Source organism: Loa loa, assembly GCF_000183805.2.
Source record: "Loa loa unplaced genomic scaffold supercont3.75, whole genome shotgun sequence".
Taxonomy (NCBI): Eukaryota; Metazoa; Nematoda; class Chromadorea; order Rhabditida; family Onchocercidae; genus Loa; species Loa loa.
The window spans coordinates 84,321-99,519 of NW_018108255.1; the positions used below are offsets into that span (position 1 = coordinate 84,321).

At 33.9% G+C, this 15,199-nt stretch overlaps 4 protein-coding genes across 4 annotated transcripts in view; 3 read left to right on the forward strand and 1 right to left on the reverse strand.

Annotated features, from left to right (window-relative positions):
• LOAG_07638 (aldehyde dehydrogenase 4) overlaps window positions 1-759 on the forward strand; it is a gene marked incomplete at both ends in the record, with an annotated part of 5,272 nt that extends 4,513 nt beyond the window's left edge. Inside the window, 2 exons of the mRNA XM_020447498.1 lie at window positions 259-406; window positions 721-759. Coding sequence (XP_020302280.1) covers window positions 259-406; window positions 721-759 — 187 coding nt within the window. The remainder of the gene's footprint in view (window positions 1-258; window positions 407-720) is intronic.
• Window positions 760-3,771: 3,012 nt separating this feature from the next.
• Window positions 3,772-6,582, forward strand: LOAG_17436 (hypothetical protein). The gene is made up of 7 exons (XM_020450100.1): window positions 3,772-3,838; window positions 4,091-4,240; window positions 4,700-4,770; window positions 5,458-5,552; window positions 5,742-5,879; window positions 6,164-6,315; window positions 6,404-6,582. The coding sequence occupies exons 1-7, from the start codon at window positions 3,803-3,805 to the stop codon at window positions 6,488-6,490; spliced, it is 729 nt and encodes a 242-aa protein (XP_020306274.1). The 5' UTR covers window positions 3,772-3,802; the 3' UTR covers window positions 6,491-6,582.
• Window positions 6,583-11,861: 5,279 nt separating this feature from the next.
• LOAG_07356 (hypothetical protein) lies at window positions 11,862-13,007 on the reverse strand (the record flags this gene model as incomplete). Its single annotated transcript, XM_003142889.1, has 3 exons — window positions 11,862-12,008; window positions 12,138-12,166; window positions 12,866-13,007. The coding sequence occupies 3 exons, from the start codon at window positions 13,005-13,007 to the stop codon at window positions 11,862-11,864; spliced, it is 318 nt and encodes a 105-aa protein (XP_003142937.1).
• The window catches only part of LOAG_07357 (hypothetical protein), a 3,241-nt gene continuing 957 nt past the window's right edge, over window positions 12,916-15,199 (forward strand). Inside the window, exons 1-4 of the mRNA XM_020447402.1 lie at window positions 12,916-12,971; window positions 13,240-13,407; window positions 13,870-14,084; window positions 14,327-14,481. Coding sequence (XP_020302363.1) covers window positions 13,886-14,084; window positions 14,327-14,481 — 354 coding nt within the window. The 5' untranslated portion in view covers window positions 12,916-12,971; window positions 13,240-13,407; window positions 13,870-13,885. The remainder of the gene's footprint in view (window positions 12,972-13,239; window positions 13,408-13,869; window positions 14,085-14,326; window positions 14,482-15,199) is intronic.

The following is a 15,199-nucleotide window of genomic DNA, read 5'->3' on the forward strand; positions in this document are numbered from 1 at the left end:
GGGTTTCTTTGCTGATGCGTTGTTTGCGTAAGTTTTTGTATGCAAGTATTTTGAGAGTTATTTGTGTTATGCAAAGTTTTTTGTATGTGATAGGTCTTTTCTTACAGATCTATAGGAATTTTAGAATTAAAAAACCTTAGCTCAGTTCATTAGTGCTATAATTGCTGCTGCTTATTTTGCTGATAGTGTTTGTTGTAGTGAGTGTTAACAATCTCTTAATTACAGACATTATAAAGTGCAGTGTACCGTTAATTTTAGCATGCGATATCCACCATTTACCAGTAAAAAATTCAAATACCTGAAACTGCTAATAGAACGAAGACGTCCATTGCCCAATTCACTTCATAGTTGGCTTATTCGAGTTTTATTCCTCGTTGCCGGTGTTGCCTTTGGTGCTGCATTACAGGTATACTACTCATTGTAAATTTTAAGAACCAGTCTTTGGTGGTACAAGTTAGTTTCTTCATGGTGTCCTTATATTGACTGGCTTGATTTGGCTCTTGATGCAATTCTCGGTATGAGAATCGTAATATCTCAGCTCCATCATTATGAAATTGGTTCGAATTTTTGTAAGGACGTTCCGTTTGTTAGATTTTCTATAATTATTAATTCACTAAAATTCTCCTGGGTCATGGCGAAGATGACCTTAACCTGAGGAATTATTTTTTGAATAGTTAACAAGCTTTGTTATATGCATTGAATATTTATTTGTTTTTTCAGCGCTGTGGAATTTCCAGTATAAGTGATGGATCCTCCTAAATATACGATAAAGTAATCCCAGCAATATAATTTAAAGTTATTGTTTAAGAAGTTTATAGACTGTTTTTATTCCAGAATTCGGCAATTGCATCCTTACTTTGTTATATATGAGCCTTTTCTGGGTGGAGCCTTCCTGAATGTGATGATACTTGTTTATACATAGCATTTCAAATGTATTGCTATGGGAATAAAAGTTCTGCTCGTACTGAACACTCATCGTTTCCGATAATTCCAGTTGATGGCATACCACGATTTCAAAGCGAATAAATTTCAGAATGATTTCGGTTTTTGAAGATTCATAGTCATCCTAGTTTTAGGAAGCAAATGAATCTAGTACAGTCAAAGTTATTCCTACTGGGTGAAATTAATGACGTGCATTACTTCTCATCATTGTGAGGACTCAAGATTGACAGTGTGTGTTACCTGATAGTTGGGAATAGAGAGTGCTTCAAATGACAAAATGAGGGTGAGGAATTATGAAAACGGAAAGGATCAGTAAGGTCGCGCGATATGTAGCACGGAATATAATGATATTGATATCATCGGTCAATACGGTGTTACTCTCACTGGATCAGCTTCACTTCTACAATGTTTGCCTCTTTGTCTTCTCTGTTTTCCCTCCAGAAATGTCTATTATTAGGTACCACGTTATACAGCCGTTCTTCGTCCACCTAGACTTCCTTTCTACTGATCATTGGTTACTGTGACACCTTAGATATTGTTTACTTCCCCTAGTTTTCATATTTAATAAGGTCTTGTGAAAATAATTTTTTATTTGCAATAGCTTTCCTTTCCTTCTTTTCAATTGTAAAACCTAACAATTGACAAATTCATTTGTGCTTCAAATTTTCGAAGTTAATTTGATGAGGGTTTTACAACCCGTTTTATTGTCATCAATATAGATGTGGCATGAGGACGGTAATTCATTGTTTCAGGAAAGGGCTGTCAGTTCGGGTTTAGGATTTTGAAGTTGACAATATAGTTTTGCTGTTATCGCTATCAATGACATTAGTTTTGCGAGAAAAAAAAAGAGAAGAGGGGGGTGAATATATACGAAATCATATCCATCCTCAGGGAAGGGGTCATATGCCCATCATTCAGCGCCATCCATCGATTTGAAAACGAGAGATCCGATATACATGTATGTTTTGAGAGCAGAAGTCTTTTAACTCTGGTTTTATGCTATTCATAACTGTTGTGACGGAAAGGAACTTTGATTCATTACTCCCTTCATTTTATTTGATTATCACTTATAGCAGGATCATATTCTTTATCTCCTCACCTTATCCTTTTTTCTACACAAATACAAATTAGGTTAATGTCTGCAATTAGCATAATATATTAAAATACTATTTTGATCATTTCAACTAAACCAAATCATCCTTGCAATCTCAGTTTAATAATGAAAAATCTTATTCATTAATGGTTTCTCGTACCACTGACTAATTCATCTCAACAGCTTTTACTATGTAAATTTATGCTATGGTATTGCTTACCAAAAAAGTTGTTTGTTCCTCATATATATCAAATAGAAATTGAAATTCTCTTCCCTTATGACAAAAATAAACCAATGCCTAATATCATATATGAAAGAGAGTTTGTCTGATATGTTATTGGTGACATATAATTAATTTCATGCCGTTCACTGCTATAACATTTCTGTTGACACTAGTCATCGATGGTGATCATGTAAATCTGATTAATTGGATATTATGTGACGAACTTCTTTAATGATACTTCCTCAAGACAAAAGTCTCTTAAAGTGTCAGAGACCAAAACGATTGGATTTGTATGCTTCATCTTGTACAACCCGCAGAGGAACATATCTGCCAACCTATCCTTAACTTACATTTCTTCGCCATCTGTTATGTACATTCCACGACGATGAAATAATTCAAGCAAGTACCATCTGCTGTTGTAACAGAGATGAACAACAACATTCATCTTCGCAGCAATATTGATGAATTCATTGTTAATCCTTTCTCTAATCGAATCTCACTACTATTGCTTGATGTCTTATTCTTAATAGCATTTGACAAAGTAAGCAGAAGATTGATAAGTAGGTAAATTACACGGAGCATGAGCTATAAAGTGCGAGCCAGAAAGTTCTTTAGAGTTTACTTCAGTTATCCTATTGAGACCTTCCCCTCGTTTAATTCTTTTTTGTTCCGAAATTAATTGGTGAATGATTAGTTTCCTCAGCCAATATTTTTACCTAAAAAAGCCAACTATTTCTTGGCTTCTTTCAGTTTGAGTTTTATCAGCTTGAAAAGGAGAAAGAAACTGGAAGTGAAAGGTATGATGAGAAATAAAACTGTAACCTCTGACATCATTAGAAATGTTGGGAATCATTTACAGAGAGCTCATCTTTTAAAGTCAATGAAATTTAAGCTATTGCGGTTAGTGAAGCGAGTAAATGATTACAGTCGGGAAAGGAACGTTGTAAGCTGTGACAGGAAAGAGTGGGAAGGTGGGGGGGAGGGGGAAGGGGGAACGATAGAAGGAGAAAGATGACAAGACGTGATCAGAAAGGGTTTGACAAAGCATGTTCGTGGAGAGAAGGGTGACAGATCTTGCTTCTCTCTTGGAAAAGGCGCCAAACATTTTTCATATTTTTTGTCATACTGTTGAGTGACCGTGAGAATGGGTTCTTTGGTTTGGTTTGCCGAGCTTTTTGAGTCTTCAGAACAACAGAACAAAATAGTACAATTGGGCTCGTGGGCTAGGAATCGACTTTGAAGTTCCAGAATTCCAGTCATAACGATAGGAATAATTTGATAATTTATTATTATTATAATTGTCGTTATTATTGTCATTATTACTATTGTTTAATAATTACGGTAATCATGATAATAAGCAATTTTGCTTTGTTAGATACTCCTTAGAACACCATGAATTTTCCTAGTCCCCCTTATTTATTTGTTTAGAGGGTCATCTTGTCTTGTTCTTACGGTGGTATGTTTCAGTCGAAAATCGTTTATTTCGTATTGCATTAAAATATGACTTTCAATTTTGCAGTTAACCGAGGGGATTAATCCAGAAAATGGCCCTGGACGACGATCAGAGGAATTGGAATAAGGTAAAAAGTAGTGATTTGAATTCCAAAATTTGATAGGATTCAAAATGCTTTCTGTAATTTATCTCGGAGATTTTCATTTTTATGTTTGGATCATCTATCGGAAATGTGTTCCGTTTGTATGGGTAAGTTTAGTATTGAGTGGTTATGCAAGATGTTGAATTCTTTAGTCAGTGATTGAGTGAAGTGAGAGATCATAGCATAAAATGATGTTTTCTTTTAAATAAAAAGAAAGAAATATTCGAGTTATCATAGGAAAACATTCCGCTGAACGAAGACAATGCAGCATGTTGGCAAGTTTCACAAAATGTTATGCAAGAAATAAGACAAGAGGTTACTCGACAAGTGCTCGCTGAACTTACGATAAATAATTCGGATGAAAGCGACGAAAGCGATGGAAAAGAAGTTTGTATTTTGAAGTGATTTGAACAAATTGCAGTATACGATCTGCCTTTGCTGGTCATTGTCGTGGTTTTTAAAATTTTATGATAGTAATTTTACTCTTCATGATGTAATTGCACATACAATCTCCATTCCTCTTACGCACTGAGTGAAGTTAATGTCAGAATTAAAGATAAGGAAATATATCGAAATAAAATATTCAATGAAATACTTTGTTTATTAGGCACAGCGATTTCTATTTGATTTAAAATTTGATGCTATGAATTTCATTAATGTATTACACATACTTGATATTTTAAGTGACTGATATCCGGGAATAAAATGATACACGCACTCGAGATCGTGCATTGAATTTGAACGGTTGAATCCCAAAAAATTATGGCTTAGGATGATGCCTTTACCTATGAATAATTCGAGTTACGGGCCATCATCAAAGAATCATCATTAGACTTCATTTTTTAGGATACTGAGCGACAGCAAAATTCAGGCATTTGTCAGTCATCCTTTCCATCTCAACACAGCGATTATTTCTGGCAAGTGTTTTTGGTTTTCATTGTAAAAAGTCATTAGGGATAAATCAGATAACGTTCTATTTGTTATTGTACAATTAATTATTTAAATTAGGTAAATTTCTATGCCTGATGATTTGCGAAACAGTTTTTTATAGCAGATATATTAACATTTCGTTTCCAATTTCATCTCACAATTTGAAAACTTAATCTTCAACCAGTCGCTGAAGATTCGAAGAAAGGATAAACTGGTAGAACAAGTTGCTTAACTGACACTACAGAAGTATTCGAATTATGTTGTTCTCATTTCCCCGAACAAGAAGTTCGATAACTCTTTATTTCGATAACTCTTTCGATAACTTAGTATCTTTCGATAACTAAGTTCGATAACTCTTTATTAAGAAATTGTGGTTCGAGACCACAAATATGACATGGTCACACACACACACACAGATAACCACTCTACAAGTCATCCTATATGTTATAGCATTGTCACCGGAACTCTGATTGACCTTGAAATTTGTCACTTACGATATTTATTATGCTGAAATGTAGATGGAAATGCAAATTGCGCTTACAACTGTTCTAAATCCGATACTTAATTACTATTTTCAATGGTAAAAGAAATAGTTGAAATGTTGAAGCTTACAGATGTGCATCCTATTCATTCTATCTGAGTCAATTTTCTTCCCTCACCACATACTTTTCCAGTGATTTCCAAAATAACGAAGCAAGCACCAATGAACCGAGCCAGGAAAAGACTAGAATAATTAATCGGCACGAGCTTTGCTTTGACAATGCATCAAGTAAAGATTTTTGTCCTGTTAAAGACATCTTATATTCTACCACTTTATATTCTGATGGTCATATCATAGCTTTTAAATTTATTCTTCAGAATTTGCAAAACCACGTTTCTACATCCAGGAAACATTTGAAAACTACAAATAAAATACTTTTACAATAAATACCAATGCACTCAATATCAAAAATCATAGGCGAGGAATCGGAGGAATCTTTTTGTTCCAGTGAAGACTGGATGTTTTCTGAAAAGATTTCGCTACAATCTGTTCAACCAAAATGGAAGTCGTTGCAACGATCCAGAAGACCCAAATATAGCAACATTGACCTTTTCGGTCAGCTATTGGAGTTGGTGACAAAAATACAAGCAAAAAGCAAAAGCTTTGATTTTCCAAATATTTGTGAATCACATTTTTCCAAATGTTGGGCATAACATTGAGATGTTAAGGAAAGATTTGCTAGAAATAAATGATAACGGTGAAGCTTTACGAATTGCTTACAGCTTTAAAAGTGACTTCAGAAAACAATCCCAAAATTTTTTCTGTCTATCAGAAACCAGAAACCTAAGCAGTTTCCAAATTGCTTTTTTATTCTCATCATTTGTTTCCTTGTATTTCAGAAAACAAAGAGCGAAAAGCAGTAAATGACGATAATGACAGTGAAAAAAAGAGTTGTGAAGGTCTGGAGGAGTTCATCACACCTCCTCTGTGTACTATTCCAGGAATTGAATTAGAATACAAGATGGACGAATGTAGCTCGAGAATTTTATCTGTAAGTGAGGTGTATCCTTTTTCTTACTTTATAAAATAAGGTTTGCTAACTTGTCATCCATTATTTTATCGTTCACTTCACATTGCAGAAAATCATATCACCGAAGGCTTCAACATCATCAGGATTATCTCGCGAAATGGAAATTCAAAACGAGCATCGTCTGGGACAAAGTTGACTTCAGCAATAACTGGCGATTGTCAAATATCCCTGGTAGTTGACACAATGTTTCTAAAAACTCCATTATCGACGAATTATAATTCTCACAAATATTATGATTATTAATTCGAACTATTCAGTGTATTTTGTAATGCTTATGTATTGCTTATACATTTGTCTGTTGACAAAAATGAAGAAATTTAGAATTGGTACAGAAAATAAGTTTGCAGGCTTCTCCATCTCCATATTGCGAATGTTACATATACCGTAGTTTTTTTCTTTTTTTTTTTTGTATACTGCGACGATATATCTCTCACTAAATTTGTCATATAAATTAGCCTAATGTTTATTTCCTGACTGAAAGATTTCATGTCAGGCGTAGCCGTATACTGGAGATTTCTGAAGTAAACTTTAGTTCAAACCTTTAATTCTGCCGTTTCAATCTGCTGGTGAATAGGTTTTAGTGAAAGAGAGAGTAAGACTCACTCCCAAATTTTTAAAGTGTTCCTAATATTTTTTCTTGTTGTTCGAACTTTTTTCTCATTTCTTATCTTTAGATATGACTTTGTTCAATTCCAAAATCTTCACCTTTAAGCTAGCTGTGCGTGTAAATTCTAAATCTATTGTTTCTCATAGTTAGCATTAACATATACAATGATAGGATTTTACTGAATATATTCTGAAATTTACCACTGATGTTAATTTATGCTTCTTCCAGTAAGTAGCTAATTCATTTCCATTAAATCAAACAAGTTCTACTTCAATATTTACGAATTTCATTTTGGAACTTCAAAGTGTCCTTGATATGTGAGATTACCTATGTCATTCCCTTATTGCCATGAGAAATAACAACTAATCAAATAATACATTGCGTCAGATATTTGTAAGACTTCTTCACGAACTTCTCATTGGATATCACGTTGCAGTGTTGTTCTCGAAAGCTCCAAGTAAGTCAAAAAACTATTATCATATGTTAGGTGATTCAAGACCATCGAACTAGTATGATTTTTAAGCATAATACCTCAATGAGAAAATTGAAAGGCAATCCTGTATATTTGAATGATTTGTGGGCGCATAAACTCGCGTGCACGCGATATCAAGTATTCTAAGATACTATTGCTGTTTCATAAGCTTCATCTCTTTAATAGGAGTTATTCGTAGTGTATATGATTAAAAGGTAAAGGAAGAATTTATTTGGAATCAAATTCATAATCGACTTAATAGAATTTCAAAAGTTCCCAGTATTTTTTAGAATGCATATTTAATTGGGCTTTAAGGACAAAGGTACGAGCGGAAAGGTCTTGTCAAAATCCATCATTATCCAACATTGGACTTACTGACGCTATTAGCCTGATTATGGTATACTCCTGGATGTAGAAATCGAAGAAGCTCGGTTATGGTTATATTGTTAAAACAGTGCGATGATGAAATTTGAAAAATGTATTGGTGGAATTAACGTTGGAAGCTTTCATTATGAAGTATTTCATGAGGTATTAACTGTCATCAAGAATATTTCTATCTATATTTATTTTGTCAGGCCAAAGTTTATAATAGGAGTTTGGGAGATTCGATGACGCTATATTTTCGAAAACAAAAAGAGAAAGGGAGAAATCATGATTAAAAAAAGACATTAACTGATTCCGGGAAGATGACTGAATAGTCGTTTGAATGAATGTTTTGTTGTTATTGTTGAATGGTTTCTTGAATTAGAAAGAAATTCCCAAGATTGTTTCCCCGTTCTTTCCAGCCAACTTGGAAATGACGTTTTCATAGTTTTAATTTTACTTTTTCGTCCTGAATCGTCTAGAACGCTTTTACGAAGGTTTACTGCTCGTTTGGTAGCTCCCATTATTTCGTAACAAGCATTTGGAATGATTATTTATTTTTGCTTTCAGTATATAATTTTGCTAATCTTTTAGTGTTCTTTACAGCTTTCAATTTCTAACACTAGTGTTTCATTGCGAAAGTTCAAGTACAAAGTTGAAGTAAAGTTTTGTTTTATCGATTTCATGAAGATCTGGTTGTTTCATTAAAGGTTACGAATAGTTAGGGGAGGTTTCTATGTGCTGTCTGTCCTTTCGTTGCACATCTTGTCAACAAAACAGTGATAGTGGAAGTCACTTCGAACTCTTTCAGCTTAAGGATTTACCTATGGAGCAATAACTCTGTGAATTTCACTATGCCGTATTTGCAAAGGCATTCTAATGTATTGATTACATTTGGACCTTTACAACTTTTATGCATGCCATGCACAGAGGATGCTTTCTTTACTTTTTCCTTTCACATATCCTACGGTATGATAAGGCGTCTTGGTAGATGAGAAGCTATTTAGGCATTAAAAAGTAACATATGTAGTAGATTTCCCACTCTTCACGTAGTTCCTTTTTTTTGAATATTTTAACCCACAAATAAGAAATTATCGAGATCTTAAGAAAATTCAAGTTGCAGTTAATGATCAAGAAATAGCTTAGAGATTTTTAGCATGACCAGTGGTCCATTTCTTTATTTGTTTTGAGATTTGAGAAACATATTTGCAGTTGCCGAGAAGGCCAAAGGTCAGTTGATTGTTTGCAGAATGGGAAAACAATTAAGGTTGTCACATTCCATTCATTTCGTCTTCATGTGCGTGTATGAAGGAGGGCAGTATTTATCCAACTCATCATTGCTCTTTAAAGAATGGGAGGAGAACAGTGGACCATACTGAAACTCCGTGTTTCTTATCTATTTTATCCACTGCTGATTCGATTTCACATAGAATTGAGCAGATGATTTCAATTTCTAGGTGTTATAGATGATGCTTGCATCAATCCAGTTCCTTTCCAACTGAATACTCATTGCTGAGATATCAAGTTTTAAGAGCTTCTTTTTTTCCACAATTCACTTCGGATTAATAGATTTGATGAAGAAATCTTGGATTTAAGGAATGTATGTTTTTATAACAACACTGGTTGAGTGCCCTGGTTTGAGTTTTTGCACTATTCCTGAGCTTCTCTAAGTCTAAAATGAAGTTAGATTCAATTATCGACTGGGTTTTTACAGATTTCTTTAGGAACTATAAGATTATTTTATTTTTACGACTAAATTCCTCTTTTACGAGTAACAACAGCAGCAAATGAAGCCATATCTTACCAATTAACTGTTGCTTGCAGGCTTTTTCAATAATTGCTGTACATGACACTCTACGAAAAAATAAGTTCAGGATCGCTGGACATATAGATTAAACAAAATAATAAACTTGACTTTTAATCTCAATTCCTCTTTTAAAAGGTCAAGTAGATAAAAAACTGGAATTTTAATTCCAGTTTATTATTCTTCTCACCTATTTAAACGAGAAGTTTCATTATCAAACTATGACGTTCACTTTCATTTAACCAATGAATGATATTAGTAAAATATTGATTTCCTCCATTGAAGGGTGGGAAGTAAAAGACATTGCATGGCATTTCTTAACTTCACATTATGTTACGAACAGCCTTCTTAATTTTCGTTTTACTCAATCTATTACAGTGCATATTTCTCTCTATACAACCCTGTTTGGTATTTCACTTATATTTTAAGGCTAACAAGAAGAGGGCAAGAATTCGGTTTAAGCTGTTTTCATCAGTGCTTGAGAATTGCAAATTATTCGATTTTTTGCTTTATTTGGAGATTTCAGTTGAATTTCAATTGAATAGCGTATCACTGGAATACAAACATTCCGTCAAATGATAGCTTAAAGATGCTATAAATATGTCTTACATTACATTAATTAGTTATTCAGATTCTCAGAAAATACCCCTATTTCTGGTGACACAATTAACTGACTTAATCTCGTTATAATTAATTAAACTCCAAGACAAAATCGGTCAGCATATCGACTGAAACTATCTCATACAATTCAAATAGAACATTTCATTAATACGAAAAGGCAAATATGATTGTTAGCTTAGAGTAGTAATAAATATGAGTTGGAGGTCCTCAATTTTTAGTTAATTGGTAAGCATTTCTACTGTTGTGCTACTTTCTCAAATTTATTTCTCCATCTATTTCGAAACCTAATACTAAAATTTTGTTGATGATATATCTAATGATTTCCACTTCAGATAACATCGATTCATCATGTTTTTGCCGATATAACTTACAAAAGTACTTGAGAAACTAATTTTATTCTATCGTGCTTCGGTATTTTAGTATTACTGGCAATGGTCTAAAGGCAAAAATGAAATTTAGCTTGAAGCGTGGAGGGGTGAAAGCAGTGTCAAGAAGTTTTACGTAAATGAAACCAGCACAGATTATTGGTTATAAAGAATTTGCTGCTAAAAAGCTTCCAGTAAAAATAACATCTTTTTCACTTTTTAACTACCAAACTTGTCGGTAGAGCTTTGTTCTTGACTTTTTGCCTTGCGTTTTACTCCTAGACTTTAATAACACATTCCGTTCATCCCACAACGGAGAATGCCTAATTATGAAATCAAAGATTTCCTTTTGATCTGAATGAAACAGATAGGTAGGAGATATTGAAGATTGAAGAAATATTTAAAAGACTTTTCCTGCAGATTCCATCAGCGGGAGAAAAGGAAGAGGAAGATTATTTGTATTTAAAGGGCAGTTCATAAATCGGGAATTATTCGCTTCCTATCGGAAGGATAACAACTTAATAGAAGTAAGATTCCAGTTTCAATTTCATCTGTAGAAGGGCAATGTCAAGACATGGAAGAAGCTATGTATGCATAGATGACAAAAATCTGGAAGAATTTGCAGAAATGTATGAATGACACGTTGTTCTGTGGTATCTTTATCAGGAAGGTTGCTTTTTTGTTGTATCTCAAATTCTCAACTTATGTGAAAAAGTGCGAATACAAAATATTCATTATAAAAATGAAGAAAAAAGCTTTACATCCATCCAACAACGAGTAAGAGAGGCTGAAGAAATTCCGCCTAACTTTTTTCAAGAACACGAAAACTCGCTTTAGATATGAAAGCTTACTTCCAAACATAAAAATTCGAAGAAACTAAGGTTCCTGATGAAACGATCAGGAAAGTGATTTATATATTGAACTGAACCAATTACGATATTTGTATTTAAATTATCCGGAAAAATGTATTTTACCATATGGTGACTATTCAACTATAAAGTCTAAATGCTCAATTCACTTGGCGAATGGTTTAACAAAAAGGAGAAAGCCCCTCAAACAGCAACCTTCTTTCCTTTACTTTCAATCCGTATTTTTTATTTGAGAATTCTGTCCAACTCCTTCCAGCAGTTTATGCGAACATTTCGAATTTTCGGAATGTCAAGCGGCCACAAAAAGTAAATTTAGATTTTTTCAACAATGAAGGGAACGAAATAATTAGAAGCACTGCTATGATGTTACCGGAAATCGGAAACCATAAATGGACTCAAATTCTAATCAATCCCCGTTAAAGTTATAAAAAATTGGATAGTCACGAAGGAGGCGCATTCGCATATACTCCATAACATACCGGAGATGGAAACCTCCTGCAACTGCAAGAGTATCCAAACGCAAAATTTCAGATTTCTTCTTTTCCGGATAATACTGAAATATGTATATCTCTCAAATGCTGTTTGAATACTTAAATTCGAGATGCATCACAGTCTAATCCTATTCGATGCTTTATCATAGGCTGCTGTCAGTTATTATTCCATGATCAGAAGTTTCACTAACCCGTGCTGTTCCATCTAGATAATTGACCACTACAAAAACACTTCATGAAGAATGTCAGTCTTATCTACCAAGAAAGTGTGAAAGAAATTCTTTTTTTTTTTTTTGAAAGGTCATTTGCTAACGGTCATTTTCATGAGTGCTCTAACAAATGTCAGGTCTATATGTCTCCACTTCTATTTCTTCAAAATTGCAGCAAGAGTTAGTGTCTTCTTCAGGATTTGAAACGATTATTGAACTTTGCTAAAAAGAAAACCATATTAATTTGCCTAAAAAAAGCCGTATTCTGGATATCTTAGAACAATGCTACTGAATGCTGGATGATCTGTAATAAAATGAGAAGGTAAAAATGAACAATTTGTGCAATATCCTTAAAATGTGTTGGGCAGTAATTCACCATTTTCTCGTTGTCATCAATCTAGGGACTATTTTTTTCTTTCTTTTTCCCTCAATGTTTCCGAACTTTTTGGACGAAATCGTGGTGATCTAATAGGCATTTATGCAAAGAATGATTTAGGAATGTAAACAAAGCACTGACTTCGAAATGGAAAACGAAATCTAAACCTTTTGAAGAATTCGTGACTCCAAGACTTATCTTGTTCTGTATAGGTGCCTGCATTCGGTCCTTGATGAGATTGGGAATTGTCACCAGTAAGTGAATGTGGGTTGTTATCTCTGTGGCGCTTTATTCAATATGTATAAAGCTATCTGAAGTCGATTCATTCGCTCACTAAGTTCTTGCAAGCGGTGTGCATTCTCCAGAATTCTCGCACAAGTAGATTTGACCTCAAAAGTAATGGAGGAAATGGTGGAGTGTCGATCTACAGCTTCCAGAAAGTCTGAGTTACCTTCAATTACCATTTGCCTTGCCATTTACATTTTAACTGCAGGTGCAACAATTCTTCGTAACTGTTATTCAGCGCTTATTTAGGTAGCAAAATTTTCTAGCATGCGGGTAGCTGTCTAGTCACTGAAGTAAGAGTTTGCAGTTTCTTCCAACAGTTGCTCTTTCCATCATTGCCTATCACGGGAGAACTATTATATTCTTACGTGGGTGACAGCAACTGTTAGCCTAATCAAGAACAGTACAAATAAAGTCTTTCAGGCAAGTGGTCCAGATTGTGGGAACATTCATAATATAACAGATTTCCGACTTACAGCTTTTTGGAAAAGTTGGGCATGTACTTCACTTTATCCATTTTTTCACTGCCGCATATGTAAAATTTCTCTTTATATTATTTGAATGCTTAACAGATGATTACACCATATCCAGGTGAGCTAGGATTGTGAAATTCAGCAGCCTGTAATCTAGTCCATAGATTATTTTGACTTTTTTAACTCATAAGTTTCTGGAACACTTTTTGGCTAGCTCATTCTCTTAAGCTAGCTTATACAAGTGCAGTAAATTTTTCTTGAGCCTTGAATCAAACAGTTGGTCAAATAAATTGAATATCTCAAATTTTATTATAGTTTGATATGAACCCATAAAAAAAGATTATAAAACTTACTACACGGAGTTAAGTGGCTGAAACGGAAGTGGGGAAGACCGAGAGCTTACTCTTAATGTTTTAAGTGATTTGTAATGTGTGGATATTAACATCAGGAGTTAGGTATAATGTCAAGAACTTTGGTATTCTAATAAGAGCTAAGATCGAGGTGTCGGGCGTTGGAGGTATCAGCAAAGGATTTAGCTAGTAATATCGGCCGCGAGACTCCCCAAATGATATAATTGCAGCTTCACCATATGATTAATGCAGAAAACGGAACTGGCTTCAACCTTAGGTTCGATCCCGGTGCCGGCAATACCCATACGAACGGATACACACCACTTAATTTCTTCAATCTCATTTTCATTTATACTGAAGCGACATCTGCTTATAGTGTTGCTATTGACGTTCACAACATTTTCCGCATATTCTGCTGTTATTAAATCAGGATGCCGAAAACACGGTTTGCTTAAATTTCACTAAAAAAAAAAGAGCTTAAAAAATTACCGTACCTATAAAACCCATCAATAAAGATGCTAACAATGAAGTGGCCCAGAAATTCAGTTTTTTTTATTTCGAAAGATTTGAGGTTCGCTTTTGTCAATAATCTTTTGAATAACCGTTTTGCTTGCTTCCTCTACCCTGTTTACTTTTTCCCTTTTGGAGCTAATATCAAATTTTGATTTCATTTCTTAATGCTTTCAGGTACGCAATATGTCATCGACGAACCGGGATGTGATCTAGTTGCGGTAAATGTGAATATGTGTTCCGGTTATTGTATGTCTTTTTCGTTCGTTAATCCGGAAGAAAATTCAATTACAGTGCACGGAAGATGCTGCAGGATGGTCGATAATGAATGGGTTTGTTTGGCATATATTCGATATGAGCACTGCGAGTACTTTATAAATGCTTCATTCAAGCAGAGATTATCTTGGATTAAATTTAAAGCTCAGACTATACAGCTGATTAAAGTGTACTAGAAAAGAGTTTAAGTTACATATGTAAGGCTTATTCCATTCATCATTTAATGAACATTACTTTTTATAAAATACAATAGGTTAATAGTCAATGAAAAAGATAGTGAGATGGATGTCAAGATTGATTTACAAGTGGTTAGTCGGTCTTGATGATAAAAAAATTCGAAAAAGTTTAAAAAACTTTCCTTACCAATTTTTAAATGCTTTTTTATTTCTACTAATACTTTCGCATTCATGTTTATTTTTTTATAAAGTTGGCAATTGAATAAATTATTAGTGGGACAAATTTTAAATCTGGAACTTAAGTGATTTTCATTTCTCTTTTAGATTTTACTTCTATTGCTTTACGACGTAGATGGATAGATCTTACATTCCAATTATTATACTAGGGTGACCCGATATTATTAAGTTGTAATCAAACTAAGTAAAGGCTTACTTTTTGTTAACTTTTTATGAAACTGTATGCTTCCTGCATTTACTGGTCAAAAAGATCACACTTCCTTAAAGTCAGGCTAGTATTAATATAGCATAATTTCTTTTTGTTTGTTTTGAAATATCAAGACGGTATTCTGTGTTTGAATATAATCAAATGTTGCTTTAG

Excerpts from the sequence above, each read along its gene's own strand:
- LOAG_17436 (XM_020450100.1), top strand. The coding sequence starts at position 3,803 with ATGGCCCTGGACGACGATCAGAGGAATTGGAATAAG. Across the intron at positions 4,241-4,699 it reads ACGAAAGCGATGGAAAAGAA|GATACTGAGCGACAGCAAAA; the intron begins GTTTGTATTTTG and ends TTCATTTTTTAG. Across the intron at positions 5,553-5,741 it reads TTGCTTTGACAATGCATCAA|GCGAGGAATCGGAGGAATCT; the intron begins GTAAAGATTTTT and ends CAAAAATCATAG.